Source organism: Cynocephalus volans, chromosome 7 (genome assembly GCF_027409185.1).
Source record: "Cynocephalus volans isolate mCynVol1 chromosome 7, mCynVol1.pri, whole genome shotgun sequence".
NCBI classification, from domain to species: domain Eukaryota; kingdom Metazoa; phylum Chordata; class Mammalia; order Dermoptera; family Cynocephalidae; genus Cynocephalus; species Cynocephalus volans.
The window spans coordinates 13,570,273-13,585,881 of record NC_084466.1 but is presented as its reverse complement, the minus strand read 5'-3'; the positions used below and the strand labels follow the sequence as shown (position 1 = coordinate 13,585,881).

Here is a 15,609-nt window from a genome sequence, read left to right as displayed (position 1 = left end):
AGAGTTTGTCAGCATACTAAACAATATAATCACTCTTGAAACTAAGTCTTAGTTTAAATGAGAAGATACTGGAAATTGGAGAATTGAGCCTGATCTAGTGTTATGCATAAGAGAAACATATTAAGACAAAAGGTCAAAATAGGCATGGATGGTGGTATGGAAATGTCAAGGATATATGCAGAAAGCATTTGGGAAAATAACACCACTTTTAAAGTAAGGATTTCAGTATGAACTTAAATGGAGAGTTTCCTGTTGGCAGATTATCTTGGGAAACGGAAAGGAGTTTTCATTAACTGAGAAGTTTCTTAGGAAGAAAGTGAAAGTTCATTGTTGTAGGAGTTTAGGCAGTATTCCATCTCTGTTTTAAAAAACTCTTTTGGCAATCCAATATAGTTGTGATGTTTAATATTCCAATTTAATGTTTACTATGCTAGGTTTGCAAAATTAAACTGGGTATTTCTCAATATTAAGAGCTCAGTGTGGGTGACAAGTGCTTGATGCTCATTGTGCCTAGGTATGACTTTGTGGTGTGCTTAGCTGTCCTATGGGCATTGAGTAAAGAATAAATTATTCCATTCAATTATTTTCTGTAAATATTAAATATAGCTCTAAATTTTGACATCTAAAATATTTACTAGTTATTATTTAAAGCAAGACTTTTAAAAACACAAATATGTAGGTATTGTTAGAAACTCTTATTATTATTTTTTTGCTGCTTAATGTCATCCCGTAGATTTCCCATAGACTTGAGTAAATCTAAAACTCCCTGAATCTCATGACTAACCAAAGTTATGATAATTAGAAATTGAAGTTATTAACTGAATGGAAGGGCAAGCTGTGAATGTCAGTGTTTGGATTCTTAATATGCTGTGTCAACAGATGCTTATTTAAAGAGATTTTTTTTTCTGTCCTCCCTCTAGGAAGATAAAACTATCAGATGGGCATCTAGATGGGACTATATTCTGGAATCTATGCCTCATACACACATTCAGTGGTTCAGGTAAGAGTCCAGAGTTTGTCTGCTTTTTCCTCACTCCTTGTTCTTCCCTGTGTCCTTTAGAACATCTCATTTACTTTCTAATCCTCTCCAATTTATTCAGAAGTCTTGATTTGGGTTTAAATCTTGGCTTTAAGTATCCGGTTGTGAGTCAGGGCAGAATTTCTCAGAGTTCATTTTTTTAATATAGAAACACTTACTTTGTGAGATTGTTCTGAGGATTAAAGGAGATAATGGAACAGAGCTTTTGAGGACATTACCTGGCTTGTAAAAAGTTGTCAGTAAAAAGAAGCTGTTCCTGTTGTTATGACTATGTATTTATTATTAATCTCCTCAAAGCATAATTCAAAATTTTAGAAGGCTGTTCATGGTGTCATAACTCTCCTTTTCCTGTTTCACTGACCAGTCTTTTTGACACTCACCAATTCACTGAGTAAATTTGTTCTTCAGTAAATTTTTTGAGGGTACAGGCCAGTCCTTTGTTGATTCCTTGCATCTTGTACTGCAGTGATATGGGCACAGTAGTTACTTAACAGTGCTGACCATTGACAAAAGGATTCTAGTTCTAAGCAGACTATAAAACTGTTATGATAAGTATATGAAGTTATATATCCACTAGAAGGAAACGTGGAAGAACACAGTTCATTGAATTTGTTGGATTTGGGGTAGTTTTAATTTTGATTTTGATTAATGCTGTTTTAATGTTACTCAATAAACAGCTTAAAAAAGAGTTTCACTGTTTCATAGATTAAGCTGCAGATTAATCATGACATACATATTTCTACAGCATAATGAATTCCCTGGTTATTGTCCTCTTCTTGTCTGGAATGGTAGCAATGATTATGTTACGGACACTGCACAAAGATATTGCCAGATATAATCAAATGGATTCTACGGTGAGTGGAAACATTTTAACTAATCCTTGGTCTGCCAAAGATAGTCTTTATTGTTATTTTGGAAAAAGTTGAGTTGCTTTAGAATCTGCTTTTAAAATATTCTTCTAAAAAGTTATCTTCAATTCAATAAGGAAGTAATACTTAAGAATTGGTATTCTCTAGAAATTTGGCCACCACAGCATTCAGAACCTCATCTGTGTCTAGATTGGTGCAGGATGGGTTATAGGTGCATAGCTCCAACTCTCTTTTCTTTCCTCGCTCGTGTGCAGTCGACTGTCAGATTCTCCATCCTTGGCATACACCCAGTTTGTGGACCAGCAAAGTTGAATAACTCCCAAACAATTTTTATTTGTGTGTATGCTTAATTTTTTTGAAATTAATTTTATATTGCACAATGATTCACTTAGAGTAGATAGCTTAGTTTTGTACCCAGTTTTCCACCACTTTGAAATAACATGCTATAACCCACAAAAATAAATGTAAATAAAATTGAAAAATAAATTAATTTTAAATGAATTTATATTATTTCAACTTTTTGGTATATTCAAAGTAATTTAATGGGCTAGCCTCGTTTATTCTCAAACATTTTAAGTTGTAAAATAATATACGTTTTATACTTTTTCATTTTATAGCAGCCACAATAATAAAATTTTCACAAGAATCACAGTAATTTTTAATGAATGCAGAAAACTCAAATTTTCATTGTTTTCTCTTCCCCAGCTTCTTCAGCTTTCCCTCCAACCTTACTGTTCTGTTCTGATTGGAAAAAGAACATATTAGTATTTACACACTTTTAACATTTCTACCCTGCTGTCTTTTTTCTATGATTTTTATTGATTTTGTTTCTTATTAAATATTTTATACAATTAATTTCAAAATACTATGTTCATAATTGGCTATTCCAAATAATTGCTGTTAATGGAGTTTTTTTTTTTCTTAATTTGTACAGAGTTGCTGTATGGAATACAGGCCAGTGGTGACACTGCTCCCATTCTTTTTGTTTGTTCTTCTTTTGGGGGGCAGCTGCCAGTATGGGGATTCGAACCCTTGATGCTACTCCCATTCGTATTCTCCCTCCAGTTTCTTACCTTACCAGACAGAGTGAATCTGCTCAAACATAAGTCAGAGTATTTCACTCCCAATCACGACCCTCCAGTGACTTCCTATTTCGCTCAGAGTAAGAGTCTGTACAATGACCTATAAGGCCCTGTATTACCTCTCAGAGCTCTCCTCCAACCATACTGGCCACCTTGCTGTTCCTCAAACATGGCAGGCACACTTTCCCACCTCAGAGCCTTCACACTTGCTGTTCTCCCTACTTCAGATGTTTGTCCCTCAGATATTTCCGTGTCGACTCCCTTACCTCCTTCAGATCTCTACTGAAATGTGAATCTTCCCTTGGAGATCTTCCCGACTTAAAATTACATCCTTTCCTACTCACATATTCATTACTTCCTATTTTCTCTCTATAATGCTTATTACCATCTATCATACTATGTATTTTACTTACTGATTTTGTTTATTGTCTGCCTTCCCAATGAGAACACGTACTCATGAGAGCAGGGATTTTTCTGTTACACCCACTGTAGTATGTCTGGTGTTTTAAACAGTGCCAAGCATATAGCTGATGCTCAATAAATACTTATTGAATGAATTAATAAATAAATCAGTCAGTCCTTGATGTACCAGACTTGTTGATGCATTGCTTGGTCATGATAGGTAACAGAGGTATCCAAGGACTCCCCCTACTTCAACTCACCCCCCAAAAAAAGTGAGCTGGAAGCAGTATAAACCTGAAAGGTTGAGGTTCCCTGTGGGTTGATGCTTCTATCAAGTCTTTAATCAATTGGAAGTTGTCTTAGTCTGTTTTAAGCTGCTATAACAATACCACAGAAATTTATAAAGAACAGAAATTTATTTGGCTCACAATGCTGAAGGCAAGGAAGTCTAAGAACGTGGCACTGGCATCTGGAAAGGGTCTTCATGCTATGTCATCTCATGGTGGAAGGCAGACGAGCTAGAGAGGGCAAGAGCACAAGAGGGTGCCAAATTCGCATTTATAACAGACCCACCCTTGAGATAACTAACCTACTCCCACAGTAATGACATTAATCCATTCATGAGGGCAGAGGCCTCATGACCTAATCACCTAAATTAGGCCCCACCTCTCAACACTGCTGCATTGGGGATTAAGTTTCCAGTACATGAACTTTGGGGGACACATTCAGACCATAGCAGAAGGCCATCCCATGAGTCAGTAGCAAGGAGCTGAGCCTCAGTGTTCTAGATTAAGCTTGGATTCTAGAAGGAGGGCCAATATGGTTCTAGGTTAGTACCTCTGATTCTTGGCAGAATCAAATAGAAATCATCTGAAAGAAAGTCTCCCACATTTAGATTCACAGGATTCCTCCAATTTAAGATCAATAAAATATGAGCCATTCACAGAAATTTACAGTAAATAACAGATATAGACCCCCAGAGATTTCAGATATCGGAATTATTAGTTACAGAGTATAAAATATATTAAAAAGTGACAGATAAGAATTTTGCAGAACAGATGAAAGATAATCCATAGATAAAGGAAACAATGTATCTCAAGTAGAGTAAATAAAGAGAAATCCACCTCTTGATTAACTGTGGCAAAACCATAGAACACCAGAGAAAAGAGATCTCAGCCAGACTCAAAAAAGACTGAGCTTCTACAGAAGAAAGACAATTAGATTGACAATAGAAGCTCAAAGACTACATATCTTTAAATTGGTGAGAGAAATTAAAATTTATATAGAATTGCTTACACAAGGAAGCTATCTTTCAAGAATGGAGGTGAAATACCCTCTTCAGATGAGCAAAGACAGTTGATCACAAACAGACTTTTACTATTAATAATTCCATCTACTCATTTACACACATGGAATCAGAGAGAGGGAATTCAAAAATGAAACCAATCTAAAGGGAGATTTATAAGGATTGGTGAGCAAAGTAATTCCAAGTAAACATTTTTATATATAATAATAATGAGTCCACATTTGGAAGTTAACAAAGATGTATCAACAGGAAGAAAACTTATTATTTAGCAAGTAGTATTGGGATAAACTAGGTGTTCATCTGGAAAAAAAAAAAATGAAGATTCCAACTTTATTTCTTAGGTTAAAATAACTAATGATTTAAATGAAAGTGAATCTATAAAATACCAGAGAAACACATGGGAAGTTTTGTTTAAATCTTAGCAAAGGGTGGGATTTTACAAGTATGATAACCATAAAAGAAGTGATTGCTCTGTGATGACTACATTTGAAAAGATCCGAATAGGAAAAAATACCTTAAAGTAAAAAAAGACAAATATCAAACAGGGAAAAACATTTTAACATCTATCACAGGTAATTCCTCAATAAAGAAAGAAGTAAAATCATTAAGGAAGCAATCAGTAGTCTAGTAAGAAACTGGACAAGTTGCCTGAAAAGAGAGTCTGTAAAAATACAAATGGTTCTTAAATATATGAGGGTACTTCAAAAAGTTCATGGAAAAATAGAATTTAAAGGTAATACAAATCTTCATGAACTTTCTGAAGTATCCTCGTATAAAAAGATGTGACATCATTCATAATAAGAGAAATGCAAGTTAAAACTACAATGCAATATTGTTTGTTTTCGTGGTACTTTGGCAGAAATTAAAATGTTTGGTGTGACCCTGTGTTGAGGGATTGAGACATGAGAATGTAAAGTGGTGTAAACTATGGAAGGCAATTTGGCAATAATTGTCTTAGTTTATAATACAGTTTGACCCAACAATTCCATTCTTGGAAATTAACCTGGATGCAAAAGATTTTATTATTATTTTTGCTTATTTTAAGACAACAAATACATTATTGTTTATAAATAGCAGAAGATTATAAGCAACCCAAATACCCATCAATGGGAGACTGATTTTATATATTATGGAATATCCACATTATGGAATACTGTATAATCATTAAAAAGAATGAGGTAATTCTTTATTTTAAAGAGTGGAAGCACCTTCATGATGTTATTAGACTAAAAAAGCAAGGTATGAAATAATGTGTATAATGTGCTACCATTTTTGTAAACAGAAAAAGACAAAATGTATTCATGCATTTGCTTACGTATAGGTAGAATATCTCTGCAAGGATAACAAGAATCTAGTCACCTTGGTCTGCTCCAGAAAAGGAGACCTGGCTCTCTGGGGGAAACTTAGTTTTCACTTTTACCCTTTGGATTTTTTAATGCCTATTTTATTTAAAAAGTAATCAGAAAGGGTTCCTCATCTAATACTGCACTACCTAAAAGAAGAAGTGCATGTACTTTTCTCTGCTATTTTTTAAACAGTCACAAAAGCAAAGTATGCCCATCACCTAGGTCCAACAATTAACTCATGTTTAGTCTTGCTTCATTTTAGAATCCCACCTACTCCCCCCTCCCAGTTTTTTTGAAGCCAATCACAGATATAATTTTATTTAATCCACTTAAAGCCCATGTACTTTTATTTTTTATTTTGTGTGTGTGTGTGTGTGTGTGTGTGTCTCCCCCCCCCCCCCCCGTAAGGGGATCGTAACCTTGGCTTGTTGTCGCCCGCACTGTGCTCAGCCAGTGAGCACACTGGCCATCCCTATGTAGGATCCAAACCTGCAGCCTCGGCGCTCCCAGTGCCGTACTCTCCCGAGTGAGTCACAGGGTCGGCCCCATGTACTTTTAATAATACTTCAACTTTGTACTTTCCTAGTAAATGACCAAATAGAGTCTAATTCCTACGTGTATGGAAGTATTTCATATCAAGGGGAGGGAAATAATCATTTTATAAATTAGTCATTGTAAGAACAGGATTAATACCTACATACAATATTCCATGTTTCAAATTTCAGTTGATTTATATTCACTAAAAAATAAAATATACATGTAATATGTTAGCAATAGCACTGTCTACTGCTTGCAAAGATAGAAGTTTGGGAATTTGAGGGAGGGATACAGATGTACCCTGGAGTGAATGTTAAGAGGCTGGGGAGGCAAGCAGGGCCAGATTCTAAAGGGCTTGTAAGCTTTACAGTCATTGAGAGTCATTTAAAGGTCATTGAGAAACTGTTGAAGAACTTTAAACAGCAGTGACTTGGCCAGATGTGTATTTTAGAAAAATTACTTTGAATGTTATGTGGAGAATTGTTCAGAGCAAAGCAAGATTGGAGAGACCAGTCATGAGGCTCTTACAGAATTCCCAGAGACAGGGGATGTTGTTTGGGGTGGGGGTGGGGGGGTGGAGAGGAAGGAAGTGGACAGACAGATGCCTCCTGTTTAGGAGATGAGGTGCAGCTGGTTGACCACTTTGCTAAGGTGAGTGTAGAAGAGGGAGAGAAGTCAGTGAATGACCTCAGGTTTCTGCTTCAGATCACCTGGTTGGTTTAAAGGATCCCTCTGGCTGCTGTATTGAGGATCAATTGCACAGGGGCAAGGGCAGAAATGGTGAGACCAGTTTAGTGTGTATTGCAGTATCTCCCCATAAGTTATGGTGACAGGGGAGAGGTCTTGTGTATATACAGACAGTTCCCCACTTAACGATGGTTCAACTTACAATTTTTGACTTTATGATGGTGCAAAAGTAATAGGCATTTAGTACACTCTTCGACTTAGGATGGGGTTACATCTGAACAAACCCATCGTAAGTTGAAAATATTGTGAGCCAAAAGTGGATTTATCTGGGCATAACCCCTTATAAGTAAGTCGTGGAGCATCTGTATTTTGGAGATAGAGGTACAGAGTTTGTTAAAGGTTTGTATGCAAGATGTGAAAAAAGGGGAAAATCAAAGACGACTCGGGTTTTGGGGACTGAGCAGCTGGAAGGATGGAGTTTTTATTCACTGGGGAAGTCTGAAGGAAGAATCAATTTAGGTGGGGAGAGAGAATCAGTTGTGTGAGAGTTCAGTTGTGGATAATTCTGTTCAAGATGTCTGTTTAAACAACCAAGTGGAGCTGTTGATTAGATACTTGGATATATGTCTGGAGATCAGGTGCACAGTTTGGTCCAGTAACAGCAACTTATTAATGTGTTGATAGCCAAACTTACTGTACTAGCAGAGTAGCTATAATATGAGAGCTAGTAGTATCTGCTTATTATGGAGATTAATAAATGTAGGTTGAAAAGGACAGAGTATGATTAAAAATTAAGTCATCAAGTTGGATCACAAAGCTTGACTTAGAGTAGAACTAGGTGGGAATCACATTGTCTTTGTCAGGTTTCTTAATATAGACCTTAACACACAACATTTCTTTAAAAACAATTTTAAAAAGCCAGATAAAGTTCCGTGAGTCAAGCTTTATCCTTCAAAATTGAAATAGATAATTAACATTTCTAAGTTTTCTTAATCTTTTTCTGTAACAGCATATTCAACAGTGAACAAACTATCTGGTTGTTTTGGTGACAACACATGGCAATTCAATTGACTTCATTCCCTTTTTAGGAGGATGCCCAGGAAGAATTTGGCTGGAAACTAGTTCATGGTGATATATTCCGTCCTCCAAGAAAAGGGATGCTGCTATCAGTCTTTCTAGGATCCGGGACACAGATTTTAATTATGACTTTTGTGACTCTATGTAAGTATTAGGTGAAAGAGTAGAAAATACTTAAAAAAAAAAAAATTATTTGAAAACCAGTTTTCCTAAGTGAGGTTGCTAGGCTAGACTGTTTTTAAGAGTCCTTCAGTTCTCAAAATTTGTGTGCTTTGACTGCAAATGACTTGGGGAAGGGTTAGCTGTGCCCAAAGGCTGACTCTTGGTATCTCCCTTCAGTTCCTTTGAGACCAAGCCTTTGTCATGGTGGCACTGAGCGCTAGATGAGTTAGGTCCTTAGGGACTGTCTGGGTCTGAATCTGGGTGATCTGGAATCAGGGTCACTGAGGTTGACTGTCCCACCCAGCCTTCAGGGGGAAGGAGCAGTCTGATTAGGATTCCAAGACATTCTTGGCTTCCACTGAGGGAGGAGGGAAGAAGAGGTGGTGGGGCAGGAAGCTTTTTGTTGATCTTTCTCATCTAGGGAGAATTTAGGAAGCAAGACTTCTTTTTTTCTCTAGCAGTTCAAGAAAGATCTTCCTATACAAAAATTATCTCCTCTATGTGCCACCTGAACAGCTTTAAAAATTTTATTACTTAAATTTTTGTCAATTAAGACAATCTTTTTTTTTTTTTCAATAGACCTCCCTTAAAGGTATTGCCCAGCCACAGGGGCACACCCGAAACAGTTACGGCAAGCGATTTATTCCCTAGTGCGCAAGTCCCTCCCCCAGTTCCTCATTGGCTGAGTAATATGGGGTGTACAGTCTTCCTGGACTTTATCTAAGATTTATTACCCCCTTGTAAGGCATTCCTTTGTCTTATGGCTCAGGACAAGTCCACAAAAAAGGCCTGCCAAAAGTCCTGAGAAGGGAGAAGAACCAGGAAATGAAGAGAACAAAGGGCTAGTGACTAACTACCATCTTGAGAAGTCATTGCTCAAGAGTGATGTGCTGCTTCTGAGTTCTGCCCACTCAGGGGGACTCTCTGGGAATGGGGTGAGGTGGTTAAACAAACTTTGCTAAGCTTTTCTTGAAAATGAATCACTTAGGCTGTTTCCTTACTTACATTTTCCATATTTTCCTTTATGCCTGCTGTTGGTGAACAGTAGTAGCAAATGAATATTCCTGGAAGAATTCAGAAACAGCTGACCTTTTAATAATCGTTTTAGTGAACACTTGTTCTTATGTTTGATTGCATATTAAATACATAATACTATAGTCATTTTGTTAGTCAAAGTGTTCTATATTTTTATGATGGAATTAACTATATAAATGCTTTGCAAAGAGGATTATCATTTCTAAATGTCTTGCACCTGAATAAATTTGGGAGCCACTGACTCATTTCCAGCCTCAATTTGAAGACTAGAGCATTTTTTTTAATGTTCTAACAGCATACAGCTTTGATAGGTAGGGCTAGAATTTTAAGTATATTATACTGAAGAGAGTAGGTTGGGAGAAGGTGTGATAAACAGGGTTTGGACACAGCCAGTGGATAGCATGAAGGCCCTGGATGCCAGAGAGCCATGGTGGACTTAGAACAGAATAGATGCTTGAAGGTAAAATTTTGCTTTAAAATTTTATCAGGAGCTGCCTTCTGCCACCATCTGGTCCTTGCTGGGGTCAGCTAGAAAATGAACTTGTAAGGAAAAGAAGTTTCAGAGAGTCTAGGACAGGAAATGATAAGAATCGTTCTCCATTAGTCCTCAAATATGAACTTCCTGCTTAAGGCCAGCCCATTTCTCAGGCCTGGGGAGGAGTAGTGGGGTGCAGCTTAGCTGAAATCCAGGTTGATCTTCTAAAACTACCCTGATTTGTTTCCTGCTGATCATGACTTTGGTTTTAGTCAGAAGGTATGTGTGCTTGGTCATGTATGTGCTTGTTCATGTACATTTGTGGGAGAACACTGGAGATTTTCTCACTGCTGGGATTAAAAAGCCACTGGAAATTCTTCTTGGCAATATCTAACTAGTGTTGGGATTCTGAGCACATCATAACTTCTGAGCCACAGTTTAAAGCTGGGAATCTCTATGGAATAAGATAGCATTTTTATTTTCATTAGCAGTAAGGGTTATACAGAGAAAAGCAAACAAAGTTAATCAAGCATTGACCAGATTTTTCAGTAATTCATTTTCAGAAAGCTAATGGTACTGTGAAATCTTTTCCTCCATTTTGCTCTTTGAGTAGATTCTGTCTTGTTGCTTATGTTTGACTGTTGTAAGGTTTTTTCACTCCCAGGAGACCCAGTATTTTTAAATGAAACAAAAGTAGGAGTATTTCACAGTGCAAATATTTTTATTAATGTTAATTTTAAAAGCCCTACTGGAATCTCAGAAGAGCTGAAAGCACTCTAACATCCAGTCAGCCTCCCCCAATCACAGGAAAGATGGGGTCTTATGGACCCTGACAAAAAACTTATGAAGTAGGGTTTGCCTTATGTATGATATATTGATGCAGTACATTAAATATTCCTCAGGTTTGGTATAACTGTTTGGTATAACTGTATGGGAGAAAGTATGGTTTTTCATGAAGTTGTATCTGGTTTTTGTTTTAAAAAATGAGAGGGTTCTTCTATCATTCCACAAGAAAGGAAACAGTGATATTAATAACCTCTAATGACTTATTTTTTAGTTTTTGCTTGCCTGGGATTTTTGTCACCTGCCAATCGAGGAGCACTGATGACATGTGCTGTGGTCTTGTGGGTGCTGCTGGGCACGCCTGCAGGCTATGTTGCTGCCAGATTCTATAAGTGTAAGTAAAAACTACTGTGACTGGGTGTCAGATCAGGAATTGAATCTGCCACAGCAATGGGTCTGAGCCTATGTGTCAGATAGGTGATGCTCTGTAAACAGTTTGTATTGTAGGTGTCTGTCCTTAGTTAAAAGAAGCCTGGTGGGTGATTTCTTTTGTGATATGGATGATTATACCTAGATTTATTTTTTCAAAAATGCTTAAACAGTGAAATAAACAAATGTAGTTGCTACTTATCCATATCCCCTTCCTCCTCCTCCTTTTCTTTCAAGCTTTGGCTTAACAGGTTGGGTTGAACAACTTAGATTTGCTACATTCATTGAAGCATATATAGACTAATAAAGGAAGAATGTATACAAATGAGTATCACTGATTTCTTAACTAAAACAAGTAATATATAAGTATACATATATAAGGTCATACTTAATGTCGTATCAATTGAATATAAAAGTAAACTAAATTAAGATGGCACTATTTTGTGATATCATTAGTTACAATCTCTTATATTCTTGCTTTCCAGAAGTAAAATAAAGCTCAAAGAACAATGGGTCAGGGCTGCAGAGTCTTGATGAACTATGATTAGACGACTCAGAAAGCAACATGGCAGGGGAGTGCATGCCAGAATTGGCCTACTTAGGAATGCTAAACTCCCATCTAGATAGCCCCATCAGTCATTTGTAATTTACAGTGATTCCCCGTGGTCTTTTGATATGAAAAAGGTTTGAGGTAAAACACAGTAGAGTTCCATAGGTGACCTTAAGGTGGGGTTGGGTAGTCTTAGCCCAAAGTAGAAATATTAGCTAGACTTTGCCAGATACAGTATTCTCCTGAATATGTGAAACCTTGTATGTATGTATATGTAAGTGTGTTTTAATTTCTGTGAATTTTGTCAAGTTTTTTTTTTTTTTTTTTTCTTTCACCCTTTTCTAAAGGACATAGGATTAGGGTGGTCATATGTATTTTAACACAAGTGAGATATGGTCAGAGCCCTGCCTGCCACACCAGCCTTTTTTCATGCCATGCCCCCCTTTCTCACAATTTCAGCCATGCTGGCCTTCTGTCAGCTTCTCAGCCAGGCTGTGTGCTTTCTCACCTGCCTCCCCACAGTCATGCCTGTCCACACTTCTCCCAGTAATGCTTCTCCATCCTTCAGGTCTCCCCACTGCACACCAGTTTGCATGTTCATCGGGCAAAACATTACTGAGAGGTGCTTCACGTGGCCCCATCATAAAAATACTTCATTTTATAGAATCATTTCTAATGTTTCAAAAAATATTTTTTGAATTTTGATTGGAGTTGTATTAAACCCAGAATTAATAATTTCACAAGTCTCTTTATTAGTAACACTGAATTCATATCCTATGTATTATTTATTTATATGTGTATACAATTTTATCATTTTCTTTTATGGGAAATGGTACTTAAACTTATGTGTAAACTATGTTAAAACTTTTTTAGAAAGCAAAGGTATTCTCAGATCTCAGGCAGGTTCATCTCCAACTTTTAAACTGGAAGCGGAGAAGTATTTTTTTACTCTATGAACTTCAGTATTTGATTTTCTTTTAAAGTAAAAAAATAAGTAAAACCCAAGTTGGAGAAGCCCAAAGGAGAATAAAAAGTTTTTAAGCAAATTTGTTCTGTCAGATGGCCGTAACTCTTCAACTCTTCTTAGTTGCCTTACCTGACACATTCATCTCCCCACCCCCTACCAGAAACCATAATGCTAGAGGAATCCTGAAGATTCAGACCTACTATGGAAATGGAAATGTGTTGCATGTCAGGTTTGAAGATCCCTAGTTTTATAACAAATTCTGAAACTGACAGCAAGATAAATGAGAATCCCCAGTCTGCCCTATCTATCTCAGTCTCATTGACTAATACTGGCTTAGGATTTAAGGGGTTTGTTTTGTTTTGAGGTTAAAAGAAAAAAAATCTGGTCTGGATGACTTTCCTTTAATATTGGACTTCTTTTATGCAGAAACAAAATTCTCCAGAGCAGGACTTATTCAAGGCGGTCCCATGCTGTGCATCTCAGATTTGAATCATTCGATATGGGCATAGAATGTCATATTTACTAGTATTTTCTAGGAATGAGCACCCAGTGCTGCCTGACAGTTTGGAAGATACCAGACTCAGAATATGGATGTTCGGTTTGTTTTAAAGTTAACTCTGTATTTATACCAATTTTGTTTCCTTCTATAGCCTTTGGAGGTGAGAAGTGGAAAACCAATGTTTTATTGACATCATTTCTTTGTCCTGGGTAAGTGAATTTTTCAGTAATTACTTTCTTAACATAGTCATGTTTTAGTCTTCAAATTTTCAGTCTCTTGAGTCTTTAATCCTCTCTGTCTCTAAATCACGTACCTAAGAAAACTAATTTAATTTTTGCGAAGGAGTAAAAAGTGAATATTTAATAAACATTTGCCAAGTGCCTACTACATGCCTTATCTGGGGAAGGTACCTATAGACATAAGAAATGTTTTCATTTTTCTTAAAAGTCTTTCTATTTTTTAGTCTGTAGTGGTCAGTCTGACATGTTGTCATATAAGGCTGCATTTAAAGCTTTTGACCAAATCACAGGAAGGGATACTCACCTGAAGATAGTTCAGGCAAGCATTGATTTTTGGATTTTTATCAAAAACTATTGCCACTTTTCAGAGTTTATATCATTAAGTAGAGTAACATGTACCAAAAATAAACAGTCACCACAAATTAGATAAACAAAAATTTTGACTTTCTGGAGGGCAGCTTCTGATCTCAAGTTTCCGACAGGCTTCTGGTCCTAGAAATAGAACCTGCTTTCTCCCTATCCTCCACATTTCTGGTGAATGAGAATTGGCACATGAACCAGGCAGCAGAATAAAAAGCCAAAGGTGAAATCTAGAAACCAGAAATAAAAGCGTGATAACAGCAGCATTTTTTGTACACGTTTGGGTTTTGTACGTGTTTGGGATAAATATTTTCTGTGATCATCTCCATTGAAAATCCATGTCCTTCTCAGCCATTCATGTTCTATTCAGATTTTCATGCTTTTCTCAAGCCTTTATGTTCTCTGTCAACTCAAAAAGTGTTCCTCCTTACGAAGACTATCTACCTTTGATTTCCCTCAGAATCCTGCCTTTCAGTCCTCCCCCTGTCTTTGACATCTTCCATTGCTCCCTTTCCATATGTTCTGTCCATGTCGTTCTTCCCTTATTCCTACAAAAATGCTTAGGCCTCCCAAACCCTAAAAAGAGCTTCCCATAAGCATCTTCCCCTCTACTGTCTTATTTCTTTTCCATTCCCATTTTCTCAGCATACATTTGCAGTGTAAACTGATGTAATCTGTATTTTTCCCAATCATTTTACTGGAACTTCTAAGGTTACCAGTTATGTTCCCATTTTCCAATCTAGAAACCATTTTCTCTGTGTTTGCTTCTCTATATTGTCTAACATGTGAACACCTTTTCCTTGAAACTCTTCCTTCCTTTTTTGGCATCAAGAAATTATCCTATGCTGGTTCTTTTTTATATCTCTGATCAACCATTCTCTGATTTATATTCTTCATCCCACCCTTTAAAGTAAGTGTTCATCAGCAGGACGGTGAGGTAAGTAGAGAGAGGGAGCTAAGAACCCAGGTATTCCAGGGATGAGGGGACTTGGTGTTTTCCTAAGAATAGAAAGATCATTTAATAACAGGAAATCTAGTCCTGAAATTTTACATAAATAAATAACTGCATATAATTATTGCAGCAGATGCAACAAAATGGCATTTGATAATATTTAACATTGTTTCCACGTTTTTTAAAAAAATTTAATGAAGAGAAAAATATTTCCTTATATTAAAAAAATCTTATCTCTAATTCAAAATCAACATTATTTAATAATAATAAAAGATCAGAAACATTTCTGTTAAATCACTTTTATGGCTTCAGTTATCTAAGTTCTACTCACAGTAAGGCAAGAAACAGAAATAAGAGGAATACATCCCTAAAAAATAGAGATCATACTATTATTTATAAGTGATATGATTTGTACACAAAGAACACCAACAAATTTTAATTGTAAAACTTGTAGAATTAATAAAAAGAGTGACAGAAGGGCTAGAGATCAGTTAATATTCCAAGATCCCAAATGACACCAATCATCTATTAAATGTTTTAATGATAGTTTTAGTTGTGTGGGAAGAGGACTCTATTCACAGAAAACCCACACAGTACCTGAAATAACCTGTTGAAATATGCATGATCCATATGACAAGTCTACAAAGATTTTTAACTAGTAAGAGACATATTCACCATTGTATTAGTCTGTTTCTGCTGCTTATAACAGAAATACCTGAAACTGGCTACTGTATAAAGAAATGAAATTTATTTATAGTTTCAGAGGCTGGGAAGTCCAAAGTCCAGGGAACACATTTGGTGAGGGCATTCTTG

The 15,609-nt window shown here is 36.4% G+C and overlaps 1 protein-coding gene across 1 annotated transcript in view; it reads left to right on the top strand.

The window, feature by feature from the left end:
* The window catches only part of TM9SF2 (transmembrane 9 superfamily member 2), a 56,480-nt gene that overhangs the window by 29,856 nt on the left and 11,015 nt on the right, over positions 1-15,609 (top strand). The window contains exons 8-12 of the mRNA XM_063102214.1: positions 921-1,000; positions 1,785-1,893; positions 8,357-8,489; positions 11,075-11,194; positions 13,397-13,454. Of these exons, the coding sequence (XP_062958284.1) occupies positions 921-1,000; positions 1,785-1,893; positions 8,357-8,489; positions 11,075-11,194; positions 13,397-13,454 (500 nt within the window). The remainder of the gene's footprint in view (positions 1-920; positions 1,001-1,784; positions 1,894-8,356; positions 8,490-11,074; positions 11,195-13,396; positions 13,455-15,609) is intronic.